General features: G+C 41.9%; 2 protein-coding genes across 2 annotated transcripts in view; both read left to right on the forward strand.

Annotated features, from left to right (window-relative positions):
- LOC149411672 (uncharacterized) overlaps positions 1-14325 on the forward strand; it is a 40023-nt gene extending 25698 nt beyond the window's left edge. The window contains exons 2-7 of the mRNA XM_089646787.1: positions 7559-7892; positions 9109-9757; positions 10353-10542; positions 11759-11969; positions 13046-13173; positions 14116-14325. Of these exons, the coding sequence (XP_089502913.1) occupies positions 7577-7892; positions 9109-9757; positions 10353-10542; positions 11759-11969; positions 13046-13173; positions 14116-14196 (1575 nt within the window). The 5' untranslated portion in view covers positions 7559-7576 and the 3' untranslated portion in view covers positions 14197-14325. The remainder of the gene's footprint in view (positions 1-7558; positions 7893-9108; positions 9758-10352; positions 10543-11758; positions 11970-13045; positions 13174-14115) is intronic.
- LOC149411673 (uncharacterized) lies at positions 1792-5064 on the forward strand. The gene has a single exon (XM_089646717.1). It carries the CDS (start codon positions 1792-1794, stop codon positions 5062-5064), a length of 3273 nt encoding a protein of 1090 aa, XP_089502843.1.
- Positions 14326-15658: the final 1333 nt, after the last annotated feature.

Below are 15658 nucleotides of genomic sequence, written 5' to 3' on the forward strand. Positions count from 1 at the left end.
CAGCAATTCCCTACGAGTCAGGATTTTTCACCACTGTTTCCGCCACTGCCTACGGCCGATGAGACAGCACAGCACACTCACGAGTGGGTGCAAAAAGGCGCTGATCAGCTGTCCCAGATCACCTCAGCAATAGCAGAGGGTTTTCGCACGTCCCGTGCCCAAGCAAGCCCTCGCACGATAGAGGACGATACACGGATGGCCGCCTTAATCGCAAGGCAGACCACGGCCAAGGATCTTCCCCTCTTCCTGGGTGACCCGCTCGAGTGGCCCACATGGAAAGCCCAGTACACCCAATCCACAACCACTTGCAGAATGACTTCATCTGAAAACCTCATCCGGCTGCAGCGTGCACTAAAAGGGAAGGCTCGGGATGCAGTCGGCCCTCTCCTCATGGATCCCGCTCAAGTTCCAGAGATCCTCTCTGTCCTCGAGCAGCGATACGGTGGCGCCAGCGCAATAGCCACGCTGATGTTGGAAAAGGTGAAAAAGCTGCCGTATCTCACAATAGACGCAACCCTTGAGGACCTGGCAGACTTCTCCGGAACCGTCCAGAACTTGGTGACATCACTTAGGATCCTTAGGACTGACGGATACCTGACCAACCCCACCCTACTGAATGACATCACAACAAAGATGCCGATTACGCTACGGATGACCTGGCTGTATGAGACACGTGGTCTTACGAGTCTAGCTACAATAACTCAGCTGGCAGCATTTCTGAAAAGTATGGCTAACGCTATACCCAACAGCGGGATGATCGACCCAGTGCGACCTCGACCGCGAAGGACCGAGCAGGTGCATGTAGTAAACGGTGAAGAAGTTAAACCAGACTCTAGACCTGCTGAATTTGTTACATCGCGTAAGAGGAGTGAGCCTCGCGAAAATAAAATGAACAATACGCGTAAACGCAAACTGTCTAGTGAAAGTTGCGGCCAGTGCGGTGGCAACCACAAAACTCGCGAGTGCACCGAGTTCGCGGAGAAAAGTCTCGCCCTCCGGTGGACAATGGTGCGACAGAAGAACCTGTGTCGTAAGTGTCTGGATCGACACCACTCACGGGACTGTAAAACCAAGGCATGGTGCGGCATAGGAGGGTGCAGATCACCACATCACCGTTTGCTTCATGACCCACAGTTCGTACCGGAAGGTGCTGTCGGTGAGGTTAACTTGTGACGCCAGACGACGGACCGGAGCGTGCTGTTAAAAATTGTGCAGGTTATGTTGGGCGTCCCCCAAGGAAGCAAAGTTTTGGTGTTCGCGCTCCTCGACGAAGGCTCAACTGTGACACTTGTCGACGCTGACATCGCGACACGGATCGGGGTGAGCGGCCCAGTCCGCGGCATACAGATCCATGGCGCCAAAGGGATGTGCACCTCTGACACACTCTCCCGCCGAGTGAAGCTGACCATAAGAGGATGTGATAGCAGTGACACCTACTACATCATCGCCAACACGATCTCCGACCTCAACCTGCCAGAACAACAGGCCCAGGGAAACCTTGTCACCCCAAAACTTTTGATAGGGCAAGACAATGCTCATCTGATCGTTTCACGGGAAGTGCGCGAAGACCATGACACTACGCGAATAGTGTCACGAACCGCACTGGGGTGGATCGCCCATGGGGGTGTCGGGACTGGCAGTGACAATAAATCCATGACGCTGGCACTATAAATTGAATCAGCCGCAGATATCCGCCTAAGAGAATTGGTAAAATGCAACTTTGCCGTCGACTCTCTTGGCGTAACTGCCGCGGTGAGAACCCAGGCAAGCGAACAAAGGGCCATCGCACTAATGAACACGACTACCCGGCCTCTTCGCACTGGGAGGTGGGAAACTGGCCTCCTGTGGCGTAATCCGGAAGCCACATTGCCTGACAACCGGCAGTGCGCGCTGAAACGACTTCATTCCCTTGAGAAAAAGCTGGCAGCAGATCAGAATCTGGCAGCAGCCTACAGCGACAAGATGAGCCAGCTGGTCAACAAAGGATACGCCAGGAAGCTGTCTAAACGGGAAGCGTCAACAACCGCACCCAGAAAATGGTACCTGCCGCACTTTGCGGTGACAAACCCCAATAAGCCAGGGAAGATCAGGATAGTGTTTGACGCCGCCAGTCGATGCCGAGGGACCTCCCTTAATGACCAGCTGCTTACCGGCCCTGACCTGCTGTCTTCCCTCTTAGGGAATATTCTGCGCTTTCGAGAGGGAAACATCGCCATTGCCGCAGATATCAAGGAAATGTTTCTGCAGATCAAGATAAGGCGGGAAGATCAGCTGTCCCAACTCTACCTCTGGAGATTACCGAACCAACACGAACCTGATACTTACCAGATGTCATCTATGATGTTCGGAGCCACTTGTTCACCGAGCAGCGCCCAGTTCGTCCGGAACAAGGTAGCCGGGGAATACGAACATGAAAACCCGATTGCCGCAGCAGCCATTCGTTCTAAATTCTACATGGATGACTACCTAGATGCGGTAGACAGTTGTCAGGAGGCTGCCTCACTCGTCCACGGTGTGAGCACCCTCCTCGCGAAAGGAGGATTCCACCTAACTAGCTGGGCATCTAACAGTCCAGCTGCCATAGCCGGTGTTCCCACAGAAGACCGGGCCAGTTCCACAGTGCGGATCAGCGGTGGAGGTACGGAGACGGAACGAGTGCTCGGACTAGTTTGGGACCCGTCCACTGATAACTTCCTGTACTCATTCCAAGAGGCGATCACCCCAGAAGTGGCCACGCGACCCACGAAAAGGCAGCTGCTCTCAATAGTAATGAAAATCTTCGACCCAGTAGGCTTCATTTCCTGCCTTACAATCCGGTCGAAGATACTGCTGCAGGCCGTGTGGCGCTCGAGTATAGGCTGGGACAACCCCATTACCCCTGAACATACACAGAGGTGGACCGAATGGCTGAGCCTGTTGAATACACACAGCATTTCAGTTCCGAGACGCTGCCTCCATCTCAAGCAGAACAGCGTGACCCTACATCTCTTCTGCGATGCGTCAGAACAAGCCTGCTGCGCTGTCGCCTATTACACCGAAGAAGTAAATGGATCCCTACAGGCGACATTTCTGGCCAGTAAATGCAAAGTGGCGCCACTGAAGCCCCTCTCCATTCCCCGCCTTGAGTTACAAGCCGGACTCATCGCGGCAAGACTAGCCCAGACCATCCACAAGGAAAGCCAGGCCCGTATATCCCAAACGTACTTCTGGACAGACTCTGCAACCGTATTGTGCTGGTTACGAACTGACCCACGTACGTACTCTGCCTTCGTGGCAAACAGACTGGGCGAAATAGATGAGTTAACCAACATACTCGACTGGAGATGGGTGCCAACCAAGCTCAATCCCGCTGACATCGGTACAAGGGACTCAGATGTGCCCGACCTATCACCCAAAGGAAGGTGGTTTACCGGCCCGGCCTTTATCATTTTACCTGAGAGTGCGTGGCCAAAAGAGCGTGCACCTGTCAAAAGGCCCGACGACCAGACACTAGAGGTTAAGCCTCACTACGTCGGCCTTCTATCAACTGCAAGGGAAGCCTTACCATCCATCGAGAGATTCTCCTCATGGCAACGGCTGATTCGTGCAACAGCATGGGTTCTCCGCTTTGTGAAACAATGTCGGATGAAAGTTAACAAATCTGTAGGGGGCCCACTGCGAGCGGAGGAGATCAAGGAGGCGGAAGACAGATGGATAAAAAGGTCTCAGGAGGACGCCTTCAATACTGACATGACCACCCTCAAGCAAGGCCAAATGCTGCCGACTGGTAGTCGTCTGAACCCATTAAACCCCTTCTTCGGACAAGACGGCGCCCTGCGGATGGGTACCCGGCTGCGAGCTCTAGCGAAAACGAAGTGTGTAGCACGGACTCCCGTCATCCTGGATGGAGACCACCCGTACACTCAGCTCCTGATTCGCCACTACCACCAGAAGGCGGACCATCCCAGCACGGAGAAGACGGTCGCAGAGGTGCGGGGCGATTTCTTTGTACTGCGTCTGCGCACTACAAGCAGGAAGATAGCACACGCCTGCCCCACCTGCCACATAAGGAGAAGCAAACCCTCTCCACCACTAATAGGGGCGCTACCACCACCTCGACTGATGCATCACATCCGCCCATTTACACATTGCGGACTCGACTACTTCGGGCCTATGGAGATCACGGTTGGCAGACATCGGGAAAAACGATATGGAGCCATCTTCACTTGTCTCTCGACCCGCGCCATTCACTTAGAACTGGCCGCCTCACTGACCGCAGACTCAGCCATCATGGCCATACAGCGGATGACTGCGCGAAGGGGACAACCCGCAGCCATGTACTCCGACAACGGAACAAATTTTCATGGAGCCGATGCAGAGATGAGAGACGCTCTGGTATCATTGAGCCACGATGCCAGAATGCTTGATGCCATAGCCACCCAGGGCATTGAGTGGCATTTCATACCTCCAATGACGCCCCACATGGGGGGAGCTTGGGAGAGGCTTGTACGGTCAGTAAAAAGAGCCCTGAGCACCACACTTAAGGAACGGGCACCTAGAGAAGAAACCTTACTCACGGCCCTGGCAGAGGCTGAATTCACAGTGAACAACAGACCACTCACTCACATATCAGTTGACCCACGCGACGAAGAGCCTTTGACCCCCAACCACTTTCTTCTAGGGTCGGCTGGAAAGCGTCCCCTCTTGTCCATGTTTGGCAAAAAGGAAGAGGAAATATGCCTTCGCCGCCAGTGGCGTATCGGCCAGCAACTTGCAGACATATTCTGGAGGCGGTGGCTTCTAGAATACCTTCCCACCATGGCAGCTCGGCAAAAATGGCACAACCCGGTCACACCCATTAAGAAGGATGACCTGGTGGTCATTATGGACTCCACGCTGCCACGGAACAGCTGGCCGCGTGGCCGCGTCCTTGAGGCCGTGCCCGCCGCCGACGGACAAGTCAGGACAGCCCGTATCCAGACAAGTTCCGGAATATATGTTAGACCGGCCATTAAAATCGCCGTCATACTACCTGCTTCAACAACACCAGCCGATCCAATCACCAGCACGACAACACCTGCCTAGCCGAAACCCCTTGCAATGACATCAACTGCAAACACGAGACGCTGGGATGAAACAGAACACGCCCGACGGAGTAGCTGGGCGCAGCAGAGACTGCACCGTGGGGAGTATATCGGACGTGCAGTGCCAAAGTCATTATGAGATAACAAGATCTCAAGTTTTTACGATGTCCTTAATATTTTTGATAAAACCATTTAGATATCTGCGTCAAAATAAATATGATACTATAATATTTTTCCACATCCTTAATATGCGACTGCTATAGTTAATATTAATGGATTTTCGGCGCCACCATACATTTAAAAACTAATGTTTTTGTTTTGTTCAACACAGTGAAGAGATAAGGGTGATCGCTAATTACTCTCATTGAACATGTGTGAAATTTAATGTATAATTTTGTCCAATAAATAGAGAAGTAACTGGTACAAACAGTCACTTCTCATCCGAGAGTTCTCGGGAAAGTAATACTTGTTTAATTTAATGTTTTCCTACTGCCCCTGCAAAAACTCTCAGATCAAGGTGTCAATGTGTGCCGGTGCCCTATTGAATTTGCAGTATTTGTGCGGGCTTCACTAACTTGGTCCCGTACAGTACCTAAATACTGTGTGGATCAAATTCAACAGTATTTTTATTTATATATATTTTTGTGTGAGTGTTTTAAACACTAATTTCCTGCACTATTTAAGAGTATAATTTCGTAAATATTGTTATATATGTATGTAAAAGCCTTAATAGGCGTAAAATGAATAAATAAAATACCGGAAAATCGCGATTTCGCTATATTCTCGTGAAAATGTGCGAAATTCGCGATTTTCGCGTAAAAATTAAGTACTTAATATTTTTATAAGAAAACACTATTATGCGTTAATCTGTGAGATCTAGAAGCAGAATTTTATAATTTCATCAATGAAATTAAGACTGAATCTCATTAAATTTGTTTCACGCATTGTAGCTACCCATTACATCAAATTACAATTATCACAACCAACGTTGCGGTTTTACGGTAAATTCAGAACAACTGAGCGTAGATTTTCTCTAATTTGCTTCTCCTTTTGATTTACAGCCGTAATAGCGGATAACGGATGTATAATTTCTATACGCAGTTGCGTTATTCGTTATTCTCCATAACGCCCGTTAGAATACTGAAACGTTAGCAGCCTCAATTCACACCTAAGAATACAATGCGTTTTATACATGGACCTAAACTCCTGGACAGATCATTAGTGCGATTTTGTATGAAAGACATTGAAGACAAATGTAGGGTGAGGGGAAATTGCCTGGCAGCCATCTTGTATGACAAACTTTAACATTATTTGTATGCAAAGTGGCACATAACGAACTATAATTTAATTTTTGTTGTTAATGGAGCTGTAACGGCTTATGATTTTTTGGGTATTTGATGTGACAAGGAATGGGATTTTTAATTAAAAATTTTAAGTAGAGTAAAGCTTTTTTCATACATCTTCTAGCTCCTAGAATAGCCCCGTCCAGTGCTTTTTAGGCTATTCTGACAAGCTTGAGCTTAATTAATTTAATAAGCCGGTATTTCAGGTGAACTTGTGCGATTTTCATGTCGACTTATCAGTTATTAAAAGTCGATTCGTAAACAACTTAGTTACGCCATTTTAAAGTACGAACTTTCGATGTTTAATTATCGAACCATTGCCAATGAAAATACAAACACTGATAAGGATTGTGGATTGCGCAAGATTTGTAAGTCAATTATTTCAACGTATTAATCCTGAATAATTCTTTGAGGTAGATTTAAAAAAAAAATTAGAAAAACAAACATTCCCTTGTTTCGAACAGCTTTTAAAATATCTGTATTCCTCTCACAACCATCACAATGAGCCGAAAATGTTGCTTGTGCAATGATGGATGATTTGACACTACACAAGGTGAATCATAATGTACCTTAACCAGCGATTCCTGTTCTAATTTAGAGTAAAAAGTTTAGGTGACATTTTGCTGTCTGGTGACATATTTTTTTTCACTTGAAAACACAAATATTTTTCATCAAACATCTCCACTGGATACAACCTAACGTATCACGTGACACGTTAGGTTGTATCACGTGACACGTTAGGTTGTATCCAGTGGCGCTAAAAACCTCTTAGCCAAATTGTATCAGACCCTTTGGACAACTCGGTCGCTAACCGGTACCATTCATTCAACGATTTATTATTATGGTACCGCTGCCACGGGAAATATTCATTTGATAACCAACAACCTCCTAAAAAAACCTTATTAAATATAATCCGCTACTGGAGTAGGTAATTTTACGTCAGTGAGGAAAGATTCAACACGAAAATCCTTTTGATTCTTAAAAGACTCATGAGATTCACAGATGCGTTGCATTGCAAGTGGCTTCTAGTAAATTTAATATCTTGTTTATCAAAATGTTCTAAAATTAATCAAAAAGTATCTGACCCATTGTTTTAAACATGTCCTAAACAATTGGAAACATCTAATAAATTTTACTTTACAATTGTTTCAGGAGTTCCAATAAGCCATCATGTCCACCACCAAGAAGTCCTTCGTTGTATACTTCTCTCTGCTATCTCTTATCTCTCTGGCAGCCTCCACAGCCCAGAGTGTAGACGATAATGACGTGGAAGACGAATCGGATGAGGGTGAATCCAACCCCTTGATGGACCTGGCCTCGGGGTTCCTGCAGAACTCCCTCGCGGGCAAGGGAGACGGGGGAGGCCTGGCTGCCATTGGGGGGATGCTGGGGACTCTAATGCAGGGGAATGGAGCCAAGAACCTGGGGGATGCTCTGGCTGGTATGCAGGGGAAGAGGAATAACCCCACGGCGGATGTTTTGTCAAGTGAGTATCTTATTTATCCCAGCCAGCATTTAATGTAGGTACTAATTTTGAGACTGTTTAAGTGACACAAGGCTGTTTTTTCTTTCTAAAACTACATTCCATCATATCAATAATGGGTAAAAAGCTCACATTTTAATTAATTCCCACGAATTCGTAACTTTAATGTTTTTTCAGACCGATACCCACGAATGTAGGTAATTTGTGCTTAAAATTAATAAAAACAGTACCGTATCACTCAAACAAAATCATTTTTTAACCATAAAATTAGCGTTAAGCACCAAATTCATTTTTCTAATAATATATTTTTTTTATAATTTAGAAACATCTGAGATTTTAGTTCCAGAATTAATTCAAATAACTCCAGCGGAAAAATCAATTTTATTAGCCTGATTGGGTAAATTCGACCGTAGGTCCGTCCAATTCGCCGAGCAGCGCGTCGAATATTTTTGTTCACGTCTTCTTCACTTACGTCGTTAAGATTCCCAATTTATTTGCTAGGGAAAATTCGACCATAGGTCCGTCCAATACACCAGGGCTGAGCGTCGCTTATTTTGTACACGCCTTATTCACTTGCGTTGTTAAGATTGCGACTTCATTTTAAGGCACTGTGTCATCTTATGTATCAAATTTTGATTGCGGAAAACGCTGAAGAAACGAACTCTATTTTCAATCAAATATTTCCTTGCAATATGTATAAACACCTTTCACCGTTCACACCTTTTGTTTGAATTGGATCTTTGAAAATTTTTTTGTCATCGAACCTTATGAGAGCTAAGGATGAAGAGATTTATTAATGAGGGTTTTGAGAGAAGGATGATTAAATGAAGAAGGAAAGATGGAAACTAAAATTAATCGTCCATGAACGTTTATAGTGCCAGGTTCCTCGTGCGGGAGAGCTTCTTCTGACAAAACACTTACACCACTTCTCTTGAATTTTGCCTATCATTGTCAAATGAAGCACTTTGTACGTTTGTCTTCTATTGTTTCATAGTGCTTTCAAACAAACGAAGTATTGAATTCCGTAAGTCTAAACTTAAACTTTAGAGTGCAGAGTTCCCTACGGAGCATCAGGCCACCTCTCTTCTTCCTGTCAGCGTAAATGTGACTTATGTACCTTTATTTTCGACGCTTGATGGTATTGAAGAAGATATCTTAAACTTCAGATGTATAATAAGATTGTAAATAAAGTTTAATAAATAATGTTTGTCTCTTCCAGGTCTGGGATCTCTTTTCACAAACAACGAAGGCAACCTCGATCCCAGCCTTCTTGGCTCAGTCATCAGCGCTTTCGCTGGATCAGTTGGAGGAAACGATGAAGAAGAAGAAGTAATCAAACCAGTAAAAAAGACACAGCTAAAACAACAACCACCAAAACAGAAAAAGAAGCAACAGAAACCACAAGAAGGACTTGACCTAAGTGCCATCTTAAACGTTGCATCAGCATTCATGGGAAACATGGGCCAAAACAAGAAGAAATCTGGAAGTAAACCATCTGGAAATGTCATGGAAGACTTAGCTGGAGCTCTTCCATTGATAATGAGCACCATTAGTTCCTTCACAGGACCAGAAGCCGAAGAGCGAGCTCATAAGCATGCAGACCACGCTTGGTTCTTGCCTCCCCTAGTTGAGAAGCTTCACGTCTTCTGGGATCACTTCATCAGCTCTGACCTTGGTAAAACCGTCTGGCAGAATGCTGGGTTGAGCGAATTGACCAAGACCTTTACAGATGAGAATGGAAGGATCGACTTCGAAGTCATTTTGAAGTCTCTGGAGAACCATTCGTTCAGGAGAAGGTGGATCAAGAGGGCTACGACTTATTTGGCCGAGTGGGCAACGCATGTTGCTAATCCTGAAGTACAGCAGAGGTAACTAGGATTTTTTAAATAATATTTAAAATAAAGAATTGTGTCAAGCTCGAGCGTCAAAATATCTCCAATTTTCATAAATGTTTCCACTAAACTAATCATATGCAATAACGAAATTTATCTTTGCGGAGGGATCGAATCTAGTCAAACCATTTTGATAATTATTGCACATGCCACACTTGCTCTTATTATTGAAAGATTCAAAACACAAATGACGGTTTTTGTTGAAACCACACCATTTGAAATGGTGTGTGACCATTTTACAATTGTGATTTATTTAAAATAATTTATAGATTTTAGGAGACAAATCCAGTAAAAACACGCGAGATAAACATATTTTCTACGCCACCTTTGTACAAATATTGCTATTGGACTTATAATATGTAGAAATGAGACGCCTACCAACCGTCATCGAACCGATTTACCGTAATATACACAAATTGTATTTTTTATACTGTTATTTTATTGTGGTTATTTTAAAAAGCGTTTTATTGATGTGTTACTTTTCGAAGCACATTTTAAAACTTTACTAATCTGTTTATTATGGTTTTCTTTGATTCACTCATGCTAATTTCCATTCCATTTTTGTTTTCAGATATCTGGCCTCCAGTCAGTTTGTCGTCAATGGTTTCCTGTCGTCCCAAGGTTTCCCCAAACATATCGTGTTCAATCCCGCCAAATTCTCCGAGTCCACTTCCACCATCGTCAACTACGTGCTCAAGAAGTACCTCAACACACCAACAGATGTCAGCGTATATATCAAGCCAGCTGTCAAATACGTCAACGTAAGTTCCTATATATATTTTTTTTTATTGATACGGAGACGGGCTGCATAGATCTTGTAAGGACTCCCATCTATCAACTTATCCCTTTAAAAAGATAGCCAGGTTCTCATTAGGTGTTAGGTGTCCTCTTGGTTCCATAGATTGATACAGAGATGACCTACATAGCAAATTGATTATTTTTCTCTTATTCCGCTTCACTCTTAATACGCAATATTTCACTTTCAAATAAATGGATTTAGCTTTATTAATTCAAAACATGATTTATTATGTCGGGGGAGACGGAAAAATACGCACTTTTAATTTTAATTTCGTTTATTAAGTCCAAAGATATTATTGATTAAGTCACTTACGCGATATGTCAATTAGTATGCGGCGCCCGCAGCCGACGGCGACTATGTTCATATCAAGAGTTGGATTATATTCATAATATCGTATTAGAATTAAATCACAAACCAGTCTATACAAACCTAGCGTAGCCCACAAACTACTTGAAAACTGGGATTTAACTCTAAAGGGGACGCGAGCAGGCGTTATTAAAGGTTCCCCAACATTTATAGTAACTTTTAGTAATAATATAACTAAATTCAAGTATTAATTCAAAGTAAACATTCCATATTTACCGTGAAGCGGAATTCGTAACCTTTACCATATCTTTTAATAATCCATAGTCTTCTTATAATCTGAGCGGAGCATTGACTCCATAATCGGTGTTTTTTCATCAAAACCACATTGGATATTCAGTTATGTCTCCTGGATGTACAAAATGGATACTGAGTTATCTGAATCTTCTTCCGATCAGGCTGGGACATTGATACCGTAGAATCGGTACATCTTTATCCTCTTCACATTTACAATCAATTGGTTCTTTCCAATCCCAACAACTGCATGTGGACTCCTGAGGTAGACGTGTCCTTATAAAAGTCCTAATAGCTCCGTCAGAGGTTATTGAGTAGTTGTCTGCTTCATTTAGAGTTTAAATCATCCATGAACACTTTGGATTATTGTATTCAAGGTGTCTTCACCATTACTGTCAAGTGTTGGGATTTCACCAAGTTTTCAATGTGAAGTTAAGAGTGGAAAAGTGTATAATGTAAATGATTTCTGACCACCGAGAAATATTTTTAAAATATTTAATGCGAAGCAAACAAAAAACGAGGTGGCCGATCATTCATTCAAACGTTTAGCTATTACGTCAAATGTTTTTTTTCAATTTCAGGATATTCTCCAGACTGCTCAGTCTCACGGCTCCTACTTGCGCACCGCCAACAAGCACGAGTTGAGCGACAAGCTGACCGACACGCTCAACCTTGAGATCATTGAGCCCGTGTTGCGCGTGTACCGTGCGTACAGGTTCGCGCACAAGGCGCCGCACTGCCAGACACACGTGCTTTGTGTGATCAACAGACATGATCCTGATGAGAAACTGGGTAAGAGCAAGAATACTATAATATATATATCTAGAACATGTTTGCTCTCTGGGTAAGGCTTTCGACTAGCAAATCCTTTACGAGTTAATTTTATGTAAATTTTTTTTATTATGTGTTTCTTGCAAGGAACCCTTTGACAATACTAAATATGTGTAAGGTTTGTAGAACTGATACGTCACCACGATCTTCTTATGAAAAAAAGAAACATAACTACATTTCTGAACATAGCAATAAACTGAAACACAAGCAATTAGCAGAAACACGTCAAGGCACAAAACCGTCAGTCACTTGATTTCTTTAATCTATATACAATGGAAGTCTTATAGAAAATTTTGGAATCGTGTTTTCCATCGGTGCTTAGGAGGCCTAGTAATTTATTTGTCACAAAGATGATTTTCGGACTATTACAAGATATAAATTGAACATTGTAGAACAATTAATTTGTTTCTGTCATTTCTTTAATCTGTCATTGGACATATCACTGAATATTTCAAAGCTGTATAATGGGGCTGACAGATTACGTTATACGCATCATTGCTTGGCCTTTTTTGTTGTTTGTTTTTGGGGTGTTATGCCGTGTTGCGCTAACTCCTTCTTTAGCCGACGTTTCAGACAGCGTTGCAGTGTCCATCATCAGGGCAGATCCGGTAGATCCGAAGATGTGTGATCTTCGGATCTACCGGATCTACCCTGATGATGGACACTGCAACGCTGTCCGAAACGTCGGCTAAAGAAGGAGTTAGCGCAACACGACATAACACCCCAAAAACAAACAACAAAAATGCTTTTGGCCGTGAAAATCTAAAAACTTACCATTGCTTGGCCTATTTCAGCATATCGCTTGCCAAACAATCCTAATGGGAATGTATAGCGAGCGATTTGCTGAAATAGGCCCAGCCACAAGAATAAAGCGCGCTTATACCATGGTCTGTAACAGGTTTTAAACTGGCAAACAAAGATGAAGTTGTGAGCTGATAATTGCATCTGCTCCAGCCCACAGATATCTGAATTATTTTCTTCAAAATATTATTTTATTTTATCTCTATATTAATGGTTACACTATGATATTTGTTCAGGTCTCCCCGGCTTTAAGGCAGGTCTAACAAAGTTCAGCAGTCTAGTGGCATCCGCAGCCCTCAGCTACCAAGGAGGACACGGATTCTGGGACCTCTACAACGCTATCCAAGACGACAGTAATTGCCAGGTAATATATTTTTTATCAATGACTATTAAAGATACATAGCATAATATTATATAATATATTTACTGATCTTCTCACCGTTCCTATTCCTGTTCCTCATCTTCATGTTAGTAGACCTCATCTGTATGTTGATTTCTTCATCTACAATCTACATGTTCATAGTCCTCATCTTCAAGTTTGTTGAGTAGGTTGTTAAGTAAGTGTTACCTACTTCATAATTATGATTTCCTCATCTTCATGGCCACGTATATGAGTATTTTTTTGTAATGGTATCACTTGTCAGGGCTCTTACCGTGGAGCAACTTGATGGAAGTAAATATCGTATAAAAGATAGGGACTGACCGATATACGGGGCTGATATTTTCTTAGCCATATTTTCATGTTTTTAAACTTGTTTGTGGTATTTTTAATTTGTTGCTTGAATATATGTCTTTTCTGGCCTAACATACTAATTTCGGTTCTGAGTCTGTCTGTGATGAAACTCTGGGTCAATGAGTTTTTAAAATTTGAATTTAAGCGTCATTTTAAAATTGGAACTGATGTGTCAAGAATTAAGACATAATTTGATAACTTACGTCAAGTTATCAATCTAAAATGTTGTTATCAAAGAGTTGCTTCTGTAAATATTTTGTTCTTGATGATCGTTCTACAGCAATCATCCTTATTCTGATGTGTTCTTTACATAAACTTTCACCTTTACAAATCATACAATTATAATATCCTATGATTTTTCACGGGACTGTGATAATGTGTAGTAATTGTGAAGCATAAAATTCAATTTTCCCTTCTACGAGTAATTTGTAGATTTTCAATTCGTTGTAATTTCTTATTGTAACATGTTGTTCGAAAACTGAAGATATTTTTCCCTATCACCTACTGCCTATATAAACAATATATTGAGATCACCTTGTAATAAATTATTGATAATTATTATTTTGCTTGCAGGCAAGGTACCCGGCCGTATGCGACGAGTTTCACGAAGAAGAGATCAATGTCACAACAGAATACTACCACAATGAGCTGTAAAACCACCGTCTTCATCCACACTTCCATTTAGGTCCACACTATTGGACACCGCGCAAACTGTTGCACCAGAAGTGATATTACAAATTTTGAAAACATTGTCGAGAAAAAGTTCACCCTACTATAGTTATATTACTGGGGACACCCTGCTAGGCAATCCCTACAATGGTGTCCCCAGTAAGGTATCATTAGTAGGATACCTTCTGGGGAATAGCCTCGTGGGATTTATTTTTCTACTAGGTAATCCCTAATACGGTTTATCTAGTAGGGTGTCCCTATTAGGGTGTTCCTAGTTGGTATGGTGGTCCTAGTAGGATGGCTTTAGTAGGGTGGCCCTAGTAGGTTTGCCGTAGTAGAATAGCCCTAGCAGAATGACCACTTTTTGCAAGATTTTGTTGCCCTTAAATATTTTTTGTTCCAACAGCAAAACTATTATTTTTTGTTTGGATTCCATATATCCATCGAAGAAATATACGTATATTTACCAAGACATTGGAAAAAAATTGTATTTATGGAAATATATGTTGCATTTGACTATGAATGAAAAAATGTGAGCGAAATTTAAGATCGAGTATGTTAAATTTTGCTGTCTTATACATTAAAAAAAGCTTGAAAGAAAGTAGAGTTTATGCTCAAATCGGTCTACTATTGGTGTTAAGTTATAGCTGAAATGAATAATATGTGTGTTTCATCTCTCTCTGTTGCCTTGAATAGACATGAGAGAAATGGCGAATATTGTTCAAATGCGTTCTAAACATCACAATATTCATAGCTTTTCTAGACTGGTACGATTTTAATGTGATGTACGCAATAATAAAAATAACCGTGGAATGTGAGATTTTACGACATTCCTTATATTATTTATAACTTGAAAAATAAGTTAAGTAATGTACATAATATAATTTATGGTGAAACAATATGTTAGCAATATTATATTTAGAGTTATGTGCTGTTCAATTCGAAATAAATTTCTATAAAACCAAAATAAATGTTATTTTTTCTTTTCTGTAGGTTCCATATTTTTCTTATATGCAAGCTTTTTCAAAATCAAAACATCAAATAAAGAACTCTGGTGAAAAAATTTTTTACTTTAAAAAAAACATTCATAAAGATCAACAATCGCTGATTCTGAATATATAAGTTTTATTATACGCAGAATTTAAAATGAATAAAACACCATCACGATAAAACACTGTTTGGTTGGCATGATGAATCTATTGATTCTGACATCATCACATACCATTTCATTCTGGTTTTGTATGAAATTTTATGTTTGGTGAGTTTTGTTATATGTTTTGTTGTTATTATATTTATATATCTACTATACTTCCGATGAAATTGAAATTTAATTTTCGTGACTTTATATATTGCTGTTAAATATAAAAAAAAACTCTTATTAATAACGTATATCTTGGATGATATTATGAGAAAATCAAAAACCAACCATCGAAATTATCATTATAAA

The sequence above is a fragment of the Hesperophylax consimilis genome, chromosome 25 (assembly GCF_061612785.1).
Source record: "Hesperophylax consimilis isolate HC1 chromosome 25, BYU_Hcon_1.0, whole genome shotgun sequence".
NCBI classification, from domain to species: domain Eukaryota; kingdom Metazoa; phylum Arthropoda; class Insecta; order Trichoptera; family Limnephilidae; genus Hesperophylax; species Hesperophylax consimilis.